This window comes from Nannobrachium achirus (genome assembly GCF_963921795.1).
Source record: "Nannobrachium achirus genome assembly, chromosome: 24".
Classification (NCBI taxonomy): domain Eukaryota; kingdom Metazoa; phylum Chordata; class Actinopteri; order Myctophiformes; family Myctophidae; genus Nannobrachium; species Nannobrachium achirus.
The window spans coordinates 31,519,036-31,539,841 of NC_137831.1; the positions used below are offsets into that span (position 1 = coordinate 31,519,036).

The following is a 20,806-nucleotide window of genomic DNA, read 5'->3' on the forward strand; positions in this document are numbered from 1 at the left end:
AATTAAGCACTGAGAGTCAACAAAAATTGCATGTCTATATATTTATTGAGGAAAGACTGCAATACAGTCGTTGTCACCTATAGAGATACTCGGTTTCAGCTTATCACACTGTTGATTGGAGGCTAATCAGGTAACAGGCATGTGCACACAGACATCAAAGGGGGCTTAAGCCCCTGCCCGTTTACCCGTCTGTAAAAAGTGCCCTCTCCAGATCATGAATGCAATTTTCACTATGGTGAAAGAAATGCAAATGACCTCTTTCCATGAGATACCTGAAGGCAGCATTCAAGAGAATTGCCAAATTATTCTGTACTTGAATGCAGCATCTTTTGTGGAAAGAATTGCCCTTTGTGTAGAAATCCATGCCGTGCACCACATCTCCAGTATTCACTTGATTATGCTTAGTTTAGTGTGGTATCGAAGTACCGAAAACAGCCGGCCTCCAAGCTCACAACGTGTCGCGCTGCAGCGCGTAGCTTGGATGTCTGCTATTTTCAATATTTTCACCAAAGGCCCTTTTAGACATTTCAGCCCCTGTCTCTCTAACATTCTCTGCACGTCCCTATCAGGTAAATAGCCCATGGTTCTCTCCAGCCAAATTACTTTGTGTAAAGTACAGACGTGGATTGGCACTCCGCTAAGCAATTCAATTGAATTCAATTCAAAGGAGCTTTATTGGCATAAGAAAACATGTATACATTGCCCAAAGCAAGTGTCAAAAACGTAATAAAAACAATTTAAGAAAAAAATGGGAAAGTATATACAGTTAAGGGGGTACAGCTTTGTGTTAAAGGGATATTACACTTTCAAAAAACTTTTGGTCATTGTATGGTCTAATCAGGCTTGTATGAACACCCTGAACAGTTTTTAATTTGCTTCATTCAGTATTTAGATATTTGATGTAAATGTTACCAGCTCCAACACGCCCAGGCCCTCTCCACATACACACTCATTGTAACTTCAAACTCCATTTTAACCATGATAGATTCATCAAAAACACCCATTATTTTTTCTGGTGACTCATAATACCCTCCTAATACGTGAGCAGACCGTGTTTTTTCAATAACCTTTTTCTTTTATTTTTAATAATTCTTTGGGAAAATGGAAAACATTAAATACAATAATATTTTATTGAAAATAAATGAAAAAAGTTATTGAAAAAACACGGTCTGCTCACGTATTAGGAGGGTATTATGAGTCACCAGAAAAAATAATGGGTGTTTTTAATGAATCTATCATGGTTAAAATGGAGTTTAAAGTTACAATGGGTGTGTATGTGGAGAGGGCCTGGGCGTGTTGGAGCTGGTAACATTTACATCAAATATCTAAATACTGAATGAAGCAAATTAAAAACTGTTCAGGGTGTTCATACAAGCCTGATTAGACCATACAATGACCAAAAGTTTTTTGAAAGTGTAATATCCCTTTAAATAGAGCTAGTCACATTGCAACGTCATACATGTACAAGGGTATAAAGCTTTTTGAAACAAATCTTTTCAAGATTTTGCAGAAACTATATAAAATAGTATACAAAAGAAAATACATTCTAATGTTTATCTCATTTGATCGATGATGGCTACATTAAGCCCGATGAACTTCTGATAATTTCTATATTTTACCCCCATTGAGCTCTGTCTGTCATACACAACAAACAATCCACAACTTGAGACAGTAGGTAGAAATGTGCCAACACATTTTTTTGCCATGGTGTGTATGTGGGCTGAGAGATAATCTCTCTTTTCCCTCTCTCTCTGTCTGATGGATAAAGGTCTCTTTCCTGCGGATATACTTTTGTCATAAAAAAACAGTCAGTATGGTTTGCCATTTTTCATATATCGCTGTGCGAATCTCATCCTACATGCCATTGCTTTTCAGGTTTTAGGACTGTTAACATGTAGCTGCTGTTGTTGTTCCTGCTAAAGAACATTATGTAATTGCCCAATACGCCCATATAAGTGTTGTTGCTTATTTTGGTCTTGTTTCCTAAATGTTGTTTATACCAAGTGGTTCTCAAACGTTGTCAAATCAAGGGCCCCCACATTCATTTGCATTTGTCCACAGAGCCCCTATCTGAAAACATGCTGTGCCAGGGACATCCTCCGTACCAGATTTGCGTTTGTGTAAACAATATTCAAAAAGTGACACATTTTTCAAGATTTCTTTTAAAATAGCCAATCTACAAGCTCACAACGCGCCGCGCGTGACGCGTTGTAAACTTGTAGATCGGCCATTTTCAAATAGCCAATATAATGTACAGTAGGTTTAAACTTAAAGTGCTCATGTAGCCTATAGTCGCTGCTTTTGGGCTTGCATGTTTTCACAGACCTGGTTGCTTATTCCTCTCGCGAAAACTGCCAATAACGCTGGCTGTTTTCGGCAGGTCGCCTACACACAGGCCCTGCAGTGGCTGCCGTGCTGGTGTGAAGTATAGCACACTGTCGCCATGAGCAGAAAACACAGCTTACTGTAAAAGACGCAGAGGTATGTGTGAGACAATGTTTGAGCGTGTGTGCGCGTGTGTGTGTGTGTGCAGAACTTTCTTAGCCAGTAAGTTCTCCTCTTTACAAAAAAAGATACTTCCCTTCTGAATACAGCTAAAAAGCTAACATTAATTATATAGCCTACATATAATACTAGTCCTTACCCGTTCAAAGATATGAGCTCCGAAATGATGTGCAGTGTGTGGGTTATGGGATGTGCACTGTGCACACGGTATATGAGGGATGGAAAGTAACTTTAACTGGTACTTGCATGATAATATGTAGGAGCATCAATGTAAGAAATACCCGTTTCGTTTAATGGCTATGTGTGTGTGTGTGTGTGTGTGTGTGTGTGTGTGTGTGTGTGTGTGTGTGTGTGTGTGTGTGTGTGTGTGTGTGCAGCGGTTTGGACCGTGAGACCATCCGCAGAGTAGTCTGTGTTTCTTTTTGAGAGGGTCGGTCCGCCTGAAAAACGCGTTTTGGAACGAAACGGTTACGTTTTGCGCGTTTGTGACGCCCTCTACGGGTGGAATTGGAAATGCTTCTGGGGATTCGTTGAGTAAGCCACCCGCAACCTGGCAGAAATTCAGTGTTGACTCGACGTTTTGTTTGTGATTTATGGCTATTGTTTGCAAAACGGGCCCCTCCCGCTAACTTTGGAAGCCCGTTACGAACGAACGGTATGGACTATCAAAATATCCCTTGACTATGTTCATTGCATGGGTTCAGAGATCATGTGTACCCATTTTCGTGACATTTGAAGAAAATATGTAGGAAAAGGAGCAAAAAGTGTGTTTTGGAGAAAATTCAAAATGGCGGAAAATCTATCCTGACGCAAATGGGCGGGGCCTATATGGGGAGATGCGTATTGACCCAAGGAATCCAGGGAAAAAAGAATTTTAATTTTTCGACCTACGGTTCAAGAGTTACAAGGCAAGTAGGCCGTTATAGCGCCACCATGAGGCAGAGTGGAAATGCTTTTGGGGATTCGTTGAGTATGCCACCCGCGACCCTTGGTTAAAATTCAGTGTTGACTCGACAATTTGTTTGTGCTTTACGGCTATTGTTTGCGGTCCCATCCTGCTAATAACTTTGGAAGCCCGTTACGAACGAACGGTACAGACTATCGACATATCCCTTGAGTATATTCATTGCATGGGTTCATAGATCATGTATACCGCTTTTTGCGACATTTGAAGAAAATATGTAGGAAAAGGAGCAAAAAGTGTGTTTTGGAGAAAATTCAAGATGGCGGAAAATCTAGCCTGGCGCAAATGGGCGTGGCCTATATCGGGAGATGCGTCTCGACCCACGGAATCCAGGGAAAAAATAATTTTAATTTTCCGACCTACGGTTCAAGAGTTACAGGCCGAAACGTAAAGTGGACTGTTATAGCGCCACCATGAGGCCAACTGACAAAGTTATTTTTTATTTAATCCTTGATATCATTATAAATCTCCTCTCAGAGTTTTGTAACTGTAGCCCCTATGGTTTGCGAGAAAAAAAATATTGAATGTGAGTTTTTGCGATTCCCATTATAAGTCAATGGGAAAAATTAATTCACTAATAAATTAATATCAATTAAACGATTTGTGAAAGTGAAAAAAGGGCTTCACAGTTGTGTCAGGTGTGTTCATATGCTAATGGTGATGCGATTTCAGATCAATTGCTCCAGCCACTGAGGAGAAACGCTGTGACAGACAGACAGACAGACACTCAGACACTCAGACACTCAGACAGACATTCGCTAAATTATATGTTAGATATGTTTGTTCATTGGGGATTATTTTGGTTGGAATAAGGCAGTATACTAATCGTTGCTCTAGGGCAAAAAACATATATCTCAATTATTCTAACTTGTTGAGTTTTTTGTTGTTGTAAATTAGCGACCTACTTGATCATACTACAGCAGGGTCTTCAACAGGGGGTCCGGGACCCCTAGGGGGTCCTCAGAGTTACTACAGGGGGTCCTCCAAATCTTTGTGTGATAGAACATTTTTTCTCCTTTTTATATTAACCACTTGAACCCTAGTGTCCTTATTCTGAGAACTTTAGCCAAAAATAGCAGATCTACAAGCTCACAACGCCTCGCACTGCGAGACGTTGTGAGCTTGTAGATCGGCTATTTTCGGCAAAGAGGTTTGGTGTAGAGGGGGACAAAAGCAGACTAAGTAGAGTGAAAGGTCAAGTTTATTAAATATTGACGGTTCAAGTGGTTAAATATCTGAAAACACAAATTGACATGAATCCAAAAATACACTGATGAATGTGCTGTCAAACGATGAAACTATATGGAATCTATGAACAGATTGTGGGGGTCCCTGCTTCATCTCTCTCTCAGCTAAGGGGTCCTTGGCCTGAAAACGTTGAAGACCCCTGTACTACAGCGTGACACAAAAGCGTCAAACGTAACAGATCCACAAGCTTGAAACGCGGCTTCGAGCTTGTGGATCTGCTAGCCTATACTCTTTATGTTTTAGAATTTTGGACATAATGAGGTTTCCACCCGACAGAGACTAAATACTATAGTCTTCTAAGTGATCTTCAACAACTGCCACAAAAGTCATTTCCAGAGAACAGAGGGTGAACACACTGAAATAACAAGCCCCAGGTCAAATAAGAATGAACAAGCATATCAAAGCTATCATAATGTTTTAGATAAGGGGCCCGACTTTGAGTGTGTGCGTGCGTGTGTGTGTGTGTGTGTGTGTGTGTGTGTGTGTGTGTGCGTGTGTGCGTGCGTGCGTGCGTGCGTGCGTGCGCGTCCGTGCGTGCGTGCGTGAGAGAGAGATATTACTGTATACCTCAAGGGCAAATTCTGGTGGCCCCTTCGCTTGCATAAATAAATACACACCTGCACCAAATCAAACATCACAAATTACACACACGTACATTAAAACAAAACACAAGCAAATGCTGCAAAGAGATTGTGGAACAAAGTCAATAAAATGAATGATGAAGTGTCAGAATGTCCTGCTTTAACTCCCGTCATATGACAGTCTAATGATGGCCGCCGGGACGAATTTAGTCTCTGCAACGGTTGTTGTTGGCGTTAAGTGGATGGGAGGTGTCTTTGATGAGGTCGGCAGTGTGTGTGTGTGTGTGTGTGTGTGTGTGTGTGTGTGTGCATGCGTGCGTGCGTGCGTGCTTGCGTGCGTGCGTGCGTGCTTGTCTGTCTGCAGACTCTGCATGCGTGTGCTGCATGAGAAAGAGAGCGAGAAAGATCGTTGTGTATATTGTTTAAGAGCACCAGACAACATATTGTGCAATGTCCTCGATTGTTTAATATTGGTCTGGGCTCACACTATTCCAGAGGAAGTATCTTACTGTGGACACGCACATTATTTCTGATTGTGAACGCAAGTGCACTCCCACAAGGGAAACAAAGGCCTGATGGGAAATCATTCATCAAGTCATAGTGAAAGAATTAAGGGAGAGTGTTTTCTGCTGGTGATTCAGTCCGAGCGTATCAAAGGGTGCGTTCGTAAATGCGCACCGGGTGTGGTTAGGGTTAGGGGTTATGGTTAGGTTTAGGCATAGTTTTACTGAGGTTAAGGTTGGGGTTAGGGTTAGGGTTAGGCATAGTTTTACTGAGGTTAGGGTTAGGATTAGGGTTAGGTTTAGGCACTTACTACACTGAGCACACACCCGGTGCGCATTTCCGAACGCACCCTTTGATACACTCGGACTGAAACACCAGCAGAAAACACCATCCCAAAGAATTCGATGTGTAGCTCTTGATTACACAACTGGTAGTTTCGAGAAAGCAATCTGATTGGTTGAAACAGTCATGTGACCGGTATGTTAACTAGCAGTAACGCTCTCATCAAGCAAAGAAATTAGCTGTGTGCTGGTCGCAAAAGAGCTGAAGCGCTCCCCTCTCCCCACACTATGCTAGCAGCTAGGCTAGCAGTTTTCATGTGAAGTTAAGGCATATAGTAGCTAAATGTGGCATTAAGAAATTACAAATTCCTATCGAATATGTTAATTACAATAAAATGAAGTTGACATGTTTTTTTAAGGGCAACAGTATAATCGCAATATTACACGAGAGGGTGTGCCATATCGTCAGATATCATCACTTCTGCGCTGCCAACGGAACTCAACCTTTGAGCTCGTTCCTGAGGCAACGCAGGCGTGATGCTATCTGACGATATGGCACACCCTCTCTCGTGTAATATTGCTTAACTCATATGCTGCTATTTTAAACATAGGCTGAACTGTTTTCCTGCCAAATTTTCCTTACCTTTTAACGTGGGCACGTGCACGCATAGTGCATGATCTGTGCGCGACTCATGTAGTAGACCGGTAGACAAGATGACAGCTTTAGAATAAAAAGAAATCCATTGGAATAGACAAATCCGTTGCCAGGCTGTTACCCCTGCTGTATCCGCCAGTGTTTACATAAGAAAACATTGGAAACGGCCAGCTGTGCGCTATGGTAACACGTGGACACGTTCGCACACATAGCAGACGATATGTGCGCGGATCATATGCCAGGCGGGCACAAGAATCAAACAGCTATCAAATAAAAAAAATCCTTCCTCTGTTTACAAAGTAAACAGATGGGACGGAAGCTACGATTGGGCCTTGGACAGGATACGGAAACCTAGATCCGGTCAGAACCGGAAATACGGCAGGATACAGTTAGGAGGCGGGCCTAAGACTCCGAAACAGCTATATACAGCGATCATACTTTTAATTGTTTCATAATGATTAAAGCTAATTATATTTCCGGGATCTACGGGCATCGCAGCGTGGTACAGCGGGAAATCAGCGGTTTCGACGGGGATCGCGGTCTGACCCTTATCACCAGGAGTGTAGTAGACTTAAGCCTGTACAGCACTATCAATGTATACTGTAGATGATGAGTGTCTGTTCACGCCAAGCTTGTAATTCATGTCAGATAGAGGGGTGGGCCATGGTTCTTTCTCCTTGATTTGAAAGTCGCCCCGGTGTGTGTGTGTGTGTGTGTGTGTGTGTGTGTGTGTGTGTGTGTGTGTGCGTGTGTGTGTGCGTGCGTAAGTTTATAATTTCAGTGAATCATTCAGAAGCTACTTTAATTTCAAACACCCTCTCCCTCACACACTCTCTTCCTCTTTCTCCCACACACACGCGCACAAGCACGCGTACACACACACACACACACACACACACACACACACACACACACACACACACACACACACACACACACACGCACACACACACACACACAGTCAACACACACACGCATTCTGCAAGCTCATTTACTGCCTGCTTCCAGCACCCCTTAATCCAAAGCATTCCCATATGGGGGCCTATACAGTATGTATGCAGGACCCCGGGGGGGTTGTTATAAATACATAGCTCGTATTTGCGGACCTCAGGGTCCGTGTTTCTCTGCTCTCTCTCAAGCGACTTGGGTAGTGGGTGGGTGGGTTGGCTGGCAGCGCGGTTTCGGGGGTATGATACCATTTTGGAAAGCAGAGTTTGGAGGAGAATGGAGGATGGTCAAAGATGCACACACCCCGGGGGGGAGACATTACAACATCAAGGCCCAATTCCTCCTCTGACTGTAGCCCCCCCACCACAAACACAGCCCTGTGGATCACCAACCCCACCATGGAGGAATGATCTAGAATGTACCGGATTCTTTGAATAGGCTATATGTATTTTCAAAGCGGACATTTGTAACTCAAATTGTGTTTCTCTGGGTCCCTGGAACGAAATATTTTGAGGTGGGGGTCGGTGGCCAAATACATATAATTCTAGGGGTCCTTGACATGAAAAGGTTTGAGAACCCATTTTTCAAAAGCCTTAGAAGGATTTAGAAGACATTTATAGTCGAAATACTCAAAGATTTTTCAAAAATAGCAGATCTACAAGCTCGCATTGTGGCACTCGGGACAACATCAAGGCTCAATTCCTCCTCTGACTACAGCCGCCCCCCCCCACCCCACCACAAACACGACACCACCCTGGAGTACCGGATTGCGCCAGAGCGCGTTTTAACTCACATTCCATCACGTGACGGAAAATAACATGTATTTATTTTCAAGCCAATAGTCATGCCGTGTTTTTCCGGTGAGCGACACCATGACGGAATGTGAATATTCTGCTCCGTTTGTCCAATTGGCCGGTTACTCGAACCGATAGGATATTGCAATAGCACTGCTTTGAAATGCAATAAAACTATTCCAACATTTTCCAAAAGTATTTCATGAATAAAATTATTTCTATAATTAAATGAATAAAATGAAGAAGTAGTGAAAATAGCAGATCTACAAGCTTACAACACGACGCATAGCGTTGATGTTACTTACAGTACTTCTGTAAATCTATTGTTTACTTTTACTCCACTACATTGACATTAGACACCTTGTTAGTTTGCTACAGCAGTGGTTCTCAAAGTGGATTCCAGGGACTCTGTGTGGGTTCCTTTAGGGGGGTCTAAATTGACTCATACAAGTCTGTAACTCTGACAGTGTACAAATGAATTCGTACACTGTCATAGTTAAGGGAAGTCAGATAGATTTGAATCACTGTGCTACAGAATCATAACATGATTGGGCTGTCTCATTCGGCCTGTGGCCCCATGCATATTCGCGCGAGAACAACTGGCACTCTCGTCAAGACAAGTTTAGCAGGGTGGCAAATGTCCCACAAGAAAGGCCACAGCTGATAGCGTTTGCATAGCCTAATCTTCTTCAGTACATAAACACGACACCATGCCCCAAGCCAAAAGATACTTGCCTTTGTGGTCACTTCTCTCCATTGTTGCGTGCTATCCAAAATATGTCTCTTAAAATAGGTTACTGCGAATGTGAGAAATCTGCTATTTCAAAAAATCACTGTAGTGGTTCTGCAAAATCGCTGACAGCTTAGTGATTTTGCTGAATCACAAGTGATTTTAAGACCTTTTTCATTCCTAAAAAAGAAAAAAAGATAAGAAAAGAAAAAAGACCATTACTGCCTCAAAAGTCATGAACAAACTATACTAAAATATAAAAACTGCTCAAACATTGGCCAAATTGTCAAATAATAAGAAAGAGGCAAACCTTTTGAAAATAGCAGATCTATAAGCTCACAACGCCTCGCGTTACGGGGCGTTGTGAGCTTGTAGATCTGCTATTTGACACAATATTTATCTTCGGGAGTGCTTGTCAGGGTGGGAGGTCGGGTCCCCTTTCTCAAATATGATTATTGTGGGGGTTTGCATCCTGAAAAGGTCGAGAAGCACTGTGTTAGGGCACCACTGCGCTAATCCACCCGGGATCAGCGATGTTTTCTCTGGATCTCTTACGATGGCCTGGTTTGACATTGCCGGCTTCCTCACCATATACAGCGAGTGAGTCAAGGTAATGAATATACAGCAAGCTTAAGGAGGCTCACCACAGTGAGCACTGTATATTTTAACCGGCCTGAACATTTAGGACAGGAAGGCCCACAGTAAAATACTGTTAATTTATCAATTTATAAAAATTGATCATATTTTTTGGGATGGGGACCCACAAGCATGCATTACTTCCCATCTGGGTCGCCATTCAGAATCAATGGGGGTACATTTATTGTAATCAAATTGTTGTGTGAACTTGCTAGGTTCCGTTTGTACGATTTGTAACTGGATTAACATTTTGACTCGAGTGATTTTCTTATGGGTGACGACTATAACTTTTGACAGAGTCACTTTCAAGTATAAAAAGATTATCTTTACTTTTCCTCAAGTATGGCTTCCTGAGTACTTTATACACCAATGTTGCTATAGGGCTGTGTGAGTTCAATTCAATGGGATGTTCTCCAGCTAGTCTTTAAAACCTGGATGGAATACATTTCTTAAAATGTGACGACCCACGATATGCCAAACAAATGGCCTGAAAAGGTAATTAGGTTATAAGAAATCAAAACAACACACAAGATAGCCTATCTTTGCTGGCCTTCCTCGGTAGACGTAACTGCTGGATACCTCTCTCAAAACATATCTTTAATGATAAGGCAAGTGTTATGGCACAGTTTCCTCTGTCTGTGCCTGCCTGTCTGCCTGCATCAGCAGTATAGAATAAAAGTGACTTGTGGTATTGTAGGCAGGGGATGAGGGGGGAAGGGAAGGGAGAGAGGGGTTAAAATCTGGTCAGTGGGGAGTGGGGGGAGGTGAGAGAAACTCCCTCTCTCTCTCTCTCTCTCTCTCTCTCTCTCTCTCTCTCCCTCTTCAGATATACACATATACATACTCTGTCACTCGCAGGCTACAGTATACACATACTTATCTCTCTTACAGAAATATACATATACATGCAGACTATTTCTCTCTCTAAACACACGCACGCACGAGCACGCACAAGCACGCGCGAGCACGCACAAGACTGTCTCTCTAAAGTACACATGCCAACAGCTGAGGAGCTTCAAGCCATTTGTAAGATGGAGTCCTTGGCTCAGACCACAGCCTCTGCATACCACTGCGATTTACCAGAGGGAGAGCAGAGCAGGCCCACATTCTCAGTTCCACACGGTGTCATAAATATGGCCATTATTGTCGCTGTTTGTCATAGGGGCTGGCGTATGGTCTTAACTTTGCACAATCTCTTGACTAACAGTAGCACGCTGTGCATAAATTACCTCGTTAGGGGACTATATGAGGTTCACCATTGTACCAGCTCGAGCCCCCACAGTCTGCTGGTCTTTATAACTGAGAATATATATATATATATATATATATATATATATATATATATATATATATGTGTGTAATACACACACACATACATACGTACGTGTGTGTGTGTGTGTGTGTGTGCGTGCGTGCGTGCGTGTGTGTGTGTGTGTGTGTGTGTGTGTGTGTGTGCGCATGCGTGCGTGTGACTGTGTGTGAGAGAGATAGTCACTCTAATGGAATTCATTGTGTGTATAACCCTGCACAGTTTGTGTTTAAACCAATTTACCTCGGTATTCCCATTTAATTGTACATACATTATTTAGTTTTTGATTTTGTTCAACTTTTGCTTTGGCAATGTAAATGTATGTTTTCTCATGCTAACAAGACCCTTCCTTTGAATTTAGAGGAGAGAGAGAGAGAGAGAGAGAGAGAGAGAGAGAGAGAGAGAGAGAGAGCAGTCTCAAAGATTGAGTCCAGAAGAAATGTAATGCTGAATATCCCATCCTTTTAAAGTTAATCATGATCTGTTCCGGGCACAAATACTTGGTTACTCAAGTCTCTGTGCGGTTTCCAGTGACGTTACAGTATTAGTTCTAAGCATTTGCGCGGTTACAGTCACATTACAGTGGCTGCAGTGCCCTGCCGCAGTAAAAACATTTAATTGAAAGTTACTTTGAACTGAAGGTAGCGGGGCAGGCAACGGCATACGGATTGAATGATCCTGCAACGGCACCCACCGCCCGCCCCTTTTATCCCCCCTCCGGCCAATCGGCGACGACCTCCACGAGAAAACAAAGCGCGCGATTGGACGAGGAGGGGCGGGGGTCGGTTTCAAGGCTCCCCCCGTGCGTGCCGTGAAGTCAACGTTAGCAGTGGTGGAAAGTAACTAAGTACATTTACTCTTAAGTACTGTACTTAAGTCAATTTTTGAGATATTTATACTTTACTGGAGTATTTCCTATTTTCAGTAGGCCTACTTTTACTTCTACATAGAGGCAAATATTGTACTTTTACGCCACTATAATTATTTTTAGAACTAGTTACTTAATACTTTCTAGATTTTGATGACAAAACATAGCCTACATTAAACCAGCTTCTGCCCAATATAGACCTACATTTCTGTCATTTGAAAATCTATTTTCAAAAGATTTGTATAGACTACCTTTGAAGACTTGAAATGGGACATTAGGCTACTTTCTACTTTTGGTAGGCTACATTTTGATGCCAGTACTTTTGTACTTTTACAAAGCTCAAATACATTTTGAATTCTGGACCTTTAAGTGTAATGTGAGTACTTTTTTCCACCACTGGAGGAGCAGCTCGAGCTCGCGGTGGGGGGCGCCTGGAAACCGCGGCGGCAGGCAGAGCGGAGTGTGTGGAGTCATTCTGATGAGGAGCCTCATTGCTGCTCCCATCATCACTGAAGAAACAATAACTTAACGTTACCGCCGGAGCTCATTAAAACCGCACACATTAAAAACGTACGGAACAACGAAGGACGGAAGAAAAGAAAGAGAGAAAAAAAAACGTCGCTTTTTTTTGTGCGTTCCGAGGTTTTTGTGGCTTTTGCGGGGAAGGAAAGAAAGAAAGGAGGAGAAGCACGTACGGTGGGAGTAAAGTCATGTGGAGTTGGTTGGAGAGGACTTGCGTTTCTTTTCATGTGATTTAGCCCGAGAGACGGACTTTTTTAATTCACACACATACTGGAAGACGAGAAAAGGAGGTCAAACGCGGATAGTTTTTTAATTCGGTTTTGCAACGTACATTGTTTTTCCGACTATTCGACGTTTGTTGCCTTTTTTTACTGATAAAAAGTGGAGTATGAATTAAAACGGACAAATCCACCATTTTCCTTGGAGAGTTGAAGAGTGCCATGGAATAAGGAATGCAGCAGCCGTGTGTGTGTTGAAGAAGGCAGTCTGAACCGTGATTTCTTCAAAGTGCCGCACCGAGGAAACAACTGGACTTAGTTTTTTCTTCTTTTTTGTCATTAATTTCCCCTTTTTTTTTTCTTTGATTCTTGGAAACGGTTTACGCTTCGGACCGACGGACGGAGACTCTTGAGTCTTTAGGTAAACTACTTTTTTTCTCCTCCTCCCCCTCCTGAGCAAACAGGGGGCAGCAGATCTCTATCATGGCGGTGTGGAGGAGAAGCTGGCTGTGCGTTTGGACAACGGGCTGTTTGGTGGCCGCCGTGCTCCTCGTCCGGCCGTGTGCGAGTCAGTACAACAGCGAGAAGGGGATCTCGATCCCGGAGCACGGCTTCTGCCAGCCCATCTCCATCCCGCTGTGCACGGACATCGCCTACAACCAGACCATCATGCCGAACCTCCTGGGCCACACGAACCAGGAGGACGCCGGGCTGGAGGTGCACCAGTTCTACCCGCTGGTGAAGGTGCAGTGCTCCACGGACCTCAAGTTCTTCCTGTGCGCCATGTACGCGCCGGTGTGCACGGTGCTGGAGAACGCCATACCGCCGTGCCGGTCGCTGTGCGAGCGCGCGCGGCAGGGCTGCGAGGCGCTCATGAACAAGTTCGGCTTCCAGTGGCCCGAGCGGCTGCGCTGCGAGAACTTCCCCGTGCACGGCGGGCTGGAGATCTGCGTGGGCCAGAACACCTCGGACACGGACGCGCCGACCTCTGACCCGCCGCCGAGCATGCCCGACCTGACCCTGCCGCCGTTCATCGGCCGCCTTCCCCAGCCCTTCTCCTGCCCTCTGCAGCTCCAGGTCCCCTCGTACCTCAACTACCAGTTCCTGGGGGTGAAGGACTGCGGGGCTCCCTGTGAAACATCCAAGCCCAACGGACTCATGTATTTCCGCGAGGAGGAGTTGAAATTCGGCAAGCTGTGGGTCGGGATCTGGTCCATCCTGTGCTGTGTGAGCACCCTATTCACGGTGCTCACCTACCTGGTGGACATGAGGCGTTTCCGCTACCCAGAGAGGCCCATCATCTTCCTCTCCGGCTGCTACTTCATGGTGGCAGTGGCGTATGTCGCTGGCTTCCTCCTGGAGGACAAGGTGGTGTGCATCGACAAGTTCAAGGACGACGGGTACAAGACGGTGGCCCAGGGCACCAAGAAGGAGGGCTGCACCATCCTCTTCATGATCCTGTACTTCTTCGGCATGGCCAGCTCCATCTGGTGGGTGATCCTGTCGCTCACATGGTTCCTGTCGGCAGGGATGAAGTGGGGCCACGAAGCCATCGAGGCCAACTCGCAGTACTTCCACCTGGCGGCGTGGGCGGTGCCGGCAGTGAAGACCATCACCATCCTGGCCATGGGCCAGGTAGACGGCGACCTCCTGACCGGCGTGTGCTACGTGGGCATCTACGACGTGGACGCCCTGCGCGGCTTCGTGCTGGCGCCACTCTTCGTCTACCTCTTCATCGGCACCTCCTTCCTGCTGGCGGGCTTCGTATCGCTGTTCCGCATCCGCACCATCATGAAGCACGACGGCACCAAGACGGAGAAGCTGGAGAAGCTGATGGTGCGCATTGGCGTGTTCAGCGTCCTGTACACGGTGCCCGCCACCATTGTCATCGCCTGCCACTTCTACGAGCAGGCTTTCCGGGCGCAGTGGGAGCGTACGTGGCACATGCAGACGTGCAAACGCTTCGCCGTGCCGTGCCCGGCGGGCGACTTCGCGCCCGCCTCGCCCGACTTCACAGTGTTCATGATCAAATACCTGATGACCATGATCGTGGGCATCACCTCGGGATTCTGGATCTGGTCGGGGAAGACGCTGCAGTCGTGGCGCCGCTTCTACAAGCGGTTAAGCAGTGGCAACCAGGGCGAGACGACGGTGTAGAGGCCCATTGGGTTCTCAGCTGCTCAACACACAGGACCTGTTGTTATTGTTTTTGAAGACGAGAAGCCCACATTATTAGCTACACAATAATCCTCTATTAAGATGGTTCTATGTTTCATGGCCCCTGACGGGACATCTCAACGGCCCGCTTCGGGGTCCCAGGCCCACTGTTTGAGAAACACTGGACTGTAGGCCGTGTAGTTCTGACACACAGCTGGGTGGGGTTGAGCAGCAGATAAGGCTTTGGGCCAAGGAGAGAACTGTACGTGAGGTGGACTAATGCCTGAACACTTAAATACGTAGCTGGACATTATTCTGTAAAGCGCCTCCTTCTGGCTCCCAAATGAACCTTTTTGACTGGGCCTTTTGTTCGCTTTTAACAGGATGGCGGATGTAGATCTGGCATGTGGCTCCTCTGAACACTCTTTCAGGTCCTTTGAAACAGAGCGAGAGCTCAGTGGTACTGTCGAAACATGAATAATGAACCTTTGGAGGACCACAATGTGCCATGTACCCAAAAGACTTATTTTTATATTTTATAACTTTTCAGTCACACAATGACAATGTCTGCCTTTGCTTTGTCCCCTCCCATAACCCCCAGCAATCTTGTCCACATTTTTTATTGTTTAATCTCCATTCTTTCACACTTGTCTTGTAGAGCGAGAGAGATGCCAGATTTGTACTTTAGTTGCGCGTGTCTCACACCAAAAAGTGCAGATCTACAAGCTCACAAGGCAGCATGCTGCGAGACCACGTGAGCTTGTAAATCAGCTATTTTTGGTGCGAGACATAACCAAGTATAAATCAAGCTACAGGGAATGTGAGATACTGTGGAATGAAACTTGTATCAGTGCCATTTCACGCCCCTCATTTTCCATGTCTTCAGGCATTTGATATGAAATGTTTAGTAAATAAGTGTCTTTTTTTCTTTATCGTCACGATTGTCTGTTTGCCATGTTGTTGCTGATGAGTTTTCATGTAGCATAGACTGACTTGGGCACTCATCCCAAAACAATCACGTGTGCACGCAACTGAAACCGGCTGAGGAAAAACTCGCTCGGGGTCGCGCCTTTGTGCAGGACTTTTTTTTAAAAAGAAAATCAGCAAAGCTGCCTCATTTGTAGGTCATGCATTTTGTAAATATCCACCCTTTTGAAAAGAACTTATGTATTTATAAGATTTTTTTTGTACTTGTTCTAAGTGATTGTTTTTGCCCCCCAACGCTACACAGCTTGTACCCTGTACAGTTTTACAAAATAAAAATGTTACAGTTTTTAAAAAATGGGCCTTTTCTTGAGTGTTATTGGTGAGCTGAGGTGCTTAGGCGAAGTTCTGCATTGTAACATTGCATTGTGTCATATTCGTCTGTCAGGTGGAAACCTATGTCCAAAACGGTTACCTTTCAGGATTCAAATAAAAAAATAGCACATCAACAAGCTCGAATTGCTTCGCTCTGTATTCCGAGCTTGTTGATCAGACCTGCTACTTTTTAAGCTTTTTTGTGACACTGTAGTATAATCAAGTAGGGGACGCACAAAGTTAAAATATGGAGATGAGAGGTTTCCGCCCGACAGCAACAATATGTTGGTCTAAAGAAGCATGAGAGTCCAAAATAATATTGTTAACCACCTGAGCCGTAACATTAAAGGAGTAGTTCACCCCCAAAATGACTTTTTTCCCCCTATTGATTACTCGTGCCATGGAGACTTGAGTTCAGTCGCATTCCTAAGACAATCATTATATTACAATAAATGTACCCCCATTGATTCCGGATGGGGACCTGAATGCATTTGGGTCCCTATCCGGAATCAATGGGGGTAAATTCACTATAATCCATTTTTTGTCTTAGGAATGCGAAAAATACAAAAAAATATTATTTAACTCAAGTCTCCATGGCATGAGTAATCAATAGAAAAAAAGTTATTTTGGGGGTGAACTACTCCTTTAACGTTAACATTTGGATCTGGGGTGGAAATGGCTGATCTACAGACTCGCCATCAGGCTGAGTGAGCTTTGTAGATGAGGTATTTTCAACCAAAAAGATTTGGTGTTGAGGGGGTAAAAAACGGAGCGTACCTAAAAGTAGAGTAGACCCCTGGGGGACTCCGATCAACGAAGTATACAGGGTTTAAGACTGATAACATAAATTTACACTGACAAATGACCAGTGGGTTTATTGCAGGAAGGTGGAGAACCAGTGAGCGTTGGACTGGCTCCTGCCCTGAGCGTCTCTGAGCAAGGAGAGGAATTACCAGAATGCCTCAAGGCAGCTTATCCCTCTTTTCCTCGTGAAATCTGATCCCTCTTTCTCTTGGTGCGCCCCCACCCCCCAGCCTCAGCCCCAGCCTCTCTCTCTCTCTACTTTCCCTTTGTTCTGGCCCTGCTAGAAGTTGAGAGGAACAAGCCAAACCCCTCTCTGCGTCTTACTAGTACACAGCTGGAGAAGTGTGACTTACTGCTCTAGTCTAGAATGGTGGTTCCCAAACTTTTTTAAATCAAGACCCAAATGACAAATGATAGGTTTTACCGGGGGATCCAGTGAAAATGGCAGATTCCTTTTCTTAAAATGTGAAAATGGGTCCCTCTAGATTAGAAAGTCTCAGGTCTGGAGGAGTAAAGGAAATAATTTGGCCACTTTAAAAATATATATATATATTTCTCTTTTTGGTATGTCTGAATTACAGTAGTTGGGTAACTGCTCAAAATCAAAAATGTGAGAAACACGATGAAAATATTGTTGCATCCACATATCAGGCCTAGTACTCATTGAAAGCAACTCTACACTGTTATTCCACATATTGTGATATATGATACTGTAAAATAAGCTTCAGCTATTGAGGGAGATGGCCTACTTTAAATTCTATTGCCCCAGCCGCTATCAGCTTGCATCATATTGAACACATCGAATAAATTGGCAAGTACATTCGGAGTAATGCCACTATGTTTATACAAAGTGCATTTTATAACGGTGTCTTTCAATAGAAGTCCTAAATAAGCCAATATTATAACGGCGCTTCAACACCACAGTAGATGGTGTTTGAAATGACAGCCTGCTGGGCTTAAGAGGACACAAGGCCCATGTTTGTTCAAGTGGCATCCATTAATTCATTTAAACCTGTCTAGACCAGAGACAGAAGGCGTCATTGAGAGGAAGTGTGGTGGTACATTATTACCTATAGGGACCCGTGCTAATCTGTGTCATGCTACCATGCTGAAAAACGGATCCTTTGCTACACTCAGTCCCCAGCTTTCCCACAACAAGTGGGTCAAGAGACATTCCTGGTAGCCTGCTGTTGTAAACTAGAAGGTTACAGGTTACAGTGTACCATCTAAGCTGTAACATGCAACCAGCTTCTAGTTAGTAAGTCTGTCTAAACTTTAAAATGGACTTGGATTCAGAGCAACAGTAGAGCACAGTTCTTTTGTGAATGTGTGAAGGCTGCTACGCCCCGAAATAATATACGTAACAAATATTCATGTGTCCCTAGAATGATTACGTGGGCTAGGGGGGGGGGGGGATTATGATGACCCGATGGGGGAGATATGGAATAATAGGCCTATGTGTCTTCCAGACTTTCTCAGAGCAAAACGGAAGAGGAAGCCATCTGCTTTCTCCACAGGATTCATCTCACACATTTTGTTCTTTGTCTGCCTTCACAGAGACACAGGTGGGTCCACACAGCTGTCTGCTTACTGTGTGACCTGTGGGCCTTGGCATTGTGGCCAGCGAGCGCCGTACAACTGGCACTCCTCAAGAAGATTTGCACACTAATCGCATTTTGAGCCACTGTTTCTGGTATGCAGCTGGGGTGGGAAATTCACACAAACCAAGAGCTTTAAAAACACTACAGTGCTTGACTGGGTTTAGTGTACTTACAACTGGCGATATCCTAGTGAGGTTGCAGTCTTCTATTCTAGACACAGGTAAGGTTAAGCTAGAAAAGATATAAACTTATATACCAGGCAGGCTGGTGACATGGTAAAAGTCACTGGAAAAAACTTTGGACAGTAGTCTACTATACACAGCAACAAAGTCGATCTTGTATCCAACATTAGAGAAATAAACACAAGCGACTGGGCCAGTGGCCTGGTTAATATAAGGCAGAGGCTCGCAAGACTGTTTAATTCCTACCCACCAAAATGTGTAGGTTCTTTTAATAGCACAATAGAGGGGTCCTGTTGCATCAGATCCTGTGTTTGGGCAAAAGTGTATTCTCAAACATCTACTAATCTTAAAGCAACTGTGGCAAGTTGGGTGGAGAAAAGAGTTAGTTTCCTGTGTGCAGCAGTGACTAAACACAATTAACCGTGATAGTTAAATGAACACTACTGAAGTTTGCTGTGTTGTCGAGTCCCTCCAGGCTACACACACTGACACAAACACGTAAGGCCGCTGCAAGTCGACATAACTCAATCAGTAAAAATGTCAGGGCAATTGAAAGCCTGTTATTCGCTGTCAGATGCTATCGTTTCGTAAGGCCAGAGGGGGGATGTTCACCCGCTAATGTTGTAGGTCGTGTTTGTGTTATCTCATTTTTTGCTGTGTGTGGACACGCGCTGGAACACAGCGTAAAATGGCGTGGTGTTCCCCAACCACATTCTATCTACAAATCTAGCCCTGAGATTTGAGCCTATATTTCTTTCTGTCTGAAAATCTCTCTCTCTTTCTTCACACACACACACACACACACACACACACACACACACACACACACACACACACACACACACACACACACACACACACACACACACACACACACACACAGAAAGAGAGTTCCAGTCCCTTCCCCCTCTGCCTCCCTCTCTCCTTGCTCTCTCTCTCTCTCTCCTGGCTGGCCCACATCTGGTAATGTTTTGCCACTGTGAGGTATCCCAGCCTTGGAAATGTGAGCTCCTCCAGGCCCAGGCTTAACCCAGGCCCAGGCACCTTGGGACTGACTGGGGGTCTGTTTACTGCCCTGACCCCTCTCTCTCTCTCTCTCTCCCTCTGTCTCTCTCATTCTCTAACCCTCTCTCTCTCCCTTATTGCTTTCCTCTCCTCCTCCCCATCTCACTTTCTCTCCCTACCCGCCCCCCTGTCCCTCCCCGGCCGTTCCGCCTCTACCTTCACCGCTCCGTTTCCTTTATCCTGTCACTGGTCAATGGTCACTGACCCCCCTCCCCTCTCTCTCTCTTCCCTCTTCTCTCTCTCTCTCTCTTTCCCCCTTCTCTCTTTTCCTCGCCCCCAGACTCGACTCCCCTTGCTTGGGCCTCCATGAAATCAGACGCTGTCCAAATAAATATTCCTTTCCCGGCGTAGCATGTTTCAAGCGAGTCCCCCTTCCTTTTGCTGTATATATGCTCACCTTTACCCCTCCCTCCCTCCCTCCTTTGCTTAGTTGGAGACGTTTGGCGCAAGAAAACGCCAGAAGTTCCAAACTCACTTTGAATTCAACTTTAAGTTGGTCATCTCTGTGTGTGTGTGTGTGTGTGTGTGTGTGTGTGTGTGTGTGTGTGTGTGTTGGGTTTACAATTATAAAAGATTCAGGTTGGGGTTAAGATTAGACATGTAGAGATTACATTTTGGGTAGTTGGGTTTAGAGTTATGCATGATTTAACTAAGTAAGAACTTGATGTCCTCACAAGTATAGAACACCAGTGTGATGTGTGTTTGTTTGTGTGTGTGTGTGTGTGTGTGTGTGTGTGTGTGTGTGTGTGTGTGTGTGTGTGTGTGTGTGTGTGTGTGCGTTCATAAAGTAGGTCATGATGTCTGTGTTTCCAAAAGAAGGCTATTACATGCAGTTTAAACCAGGCTAACATTTTGGTAGTGCTCAAGAGCCTCAACACATTTCTTATAGAGAAATCATCTCACAGTTCAATTAAACATATTCTACCTTCTTGGCT

At 44.6% G+C, this 20,806-nt stretch overlaps 1 protein-coding gene across 1 annotated transcript; it reads left to right on the forward strand.

Moving 5' to 3' along the window:
• Positions 1 to 13,246: 13,246 nt before the first annotated feature.
• Positions 13,247 to 14,920, forward strand: fzd7b (frizzled class receptor 7b; the record flags this gene model as incomplete). The annotated part of the gene is made up of 1 exon (XM_080720480.1): positions 13,247 to 14,920. The coding sequence occupies one exon, from the start codon at positions 13,247 to 13,249 to the stop codon at positions 14,918 to 14,920; it is 1,674 nt and encodes a 557-aa protein (XP_080576606.1).
• Between the last annotated feature and the right edge of the window lie 5,886 nt (positions 14,921 to 20,806).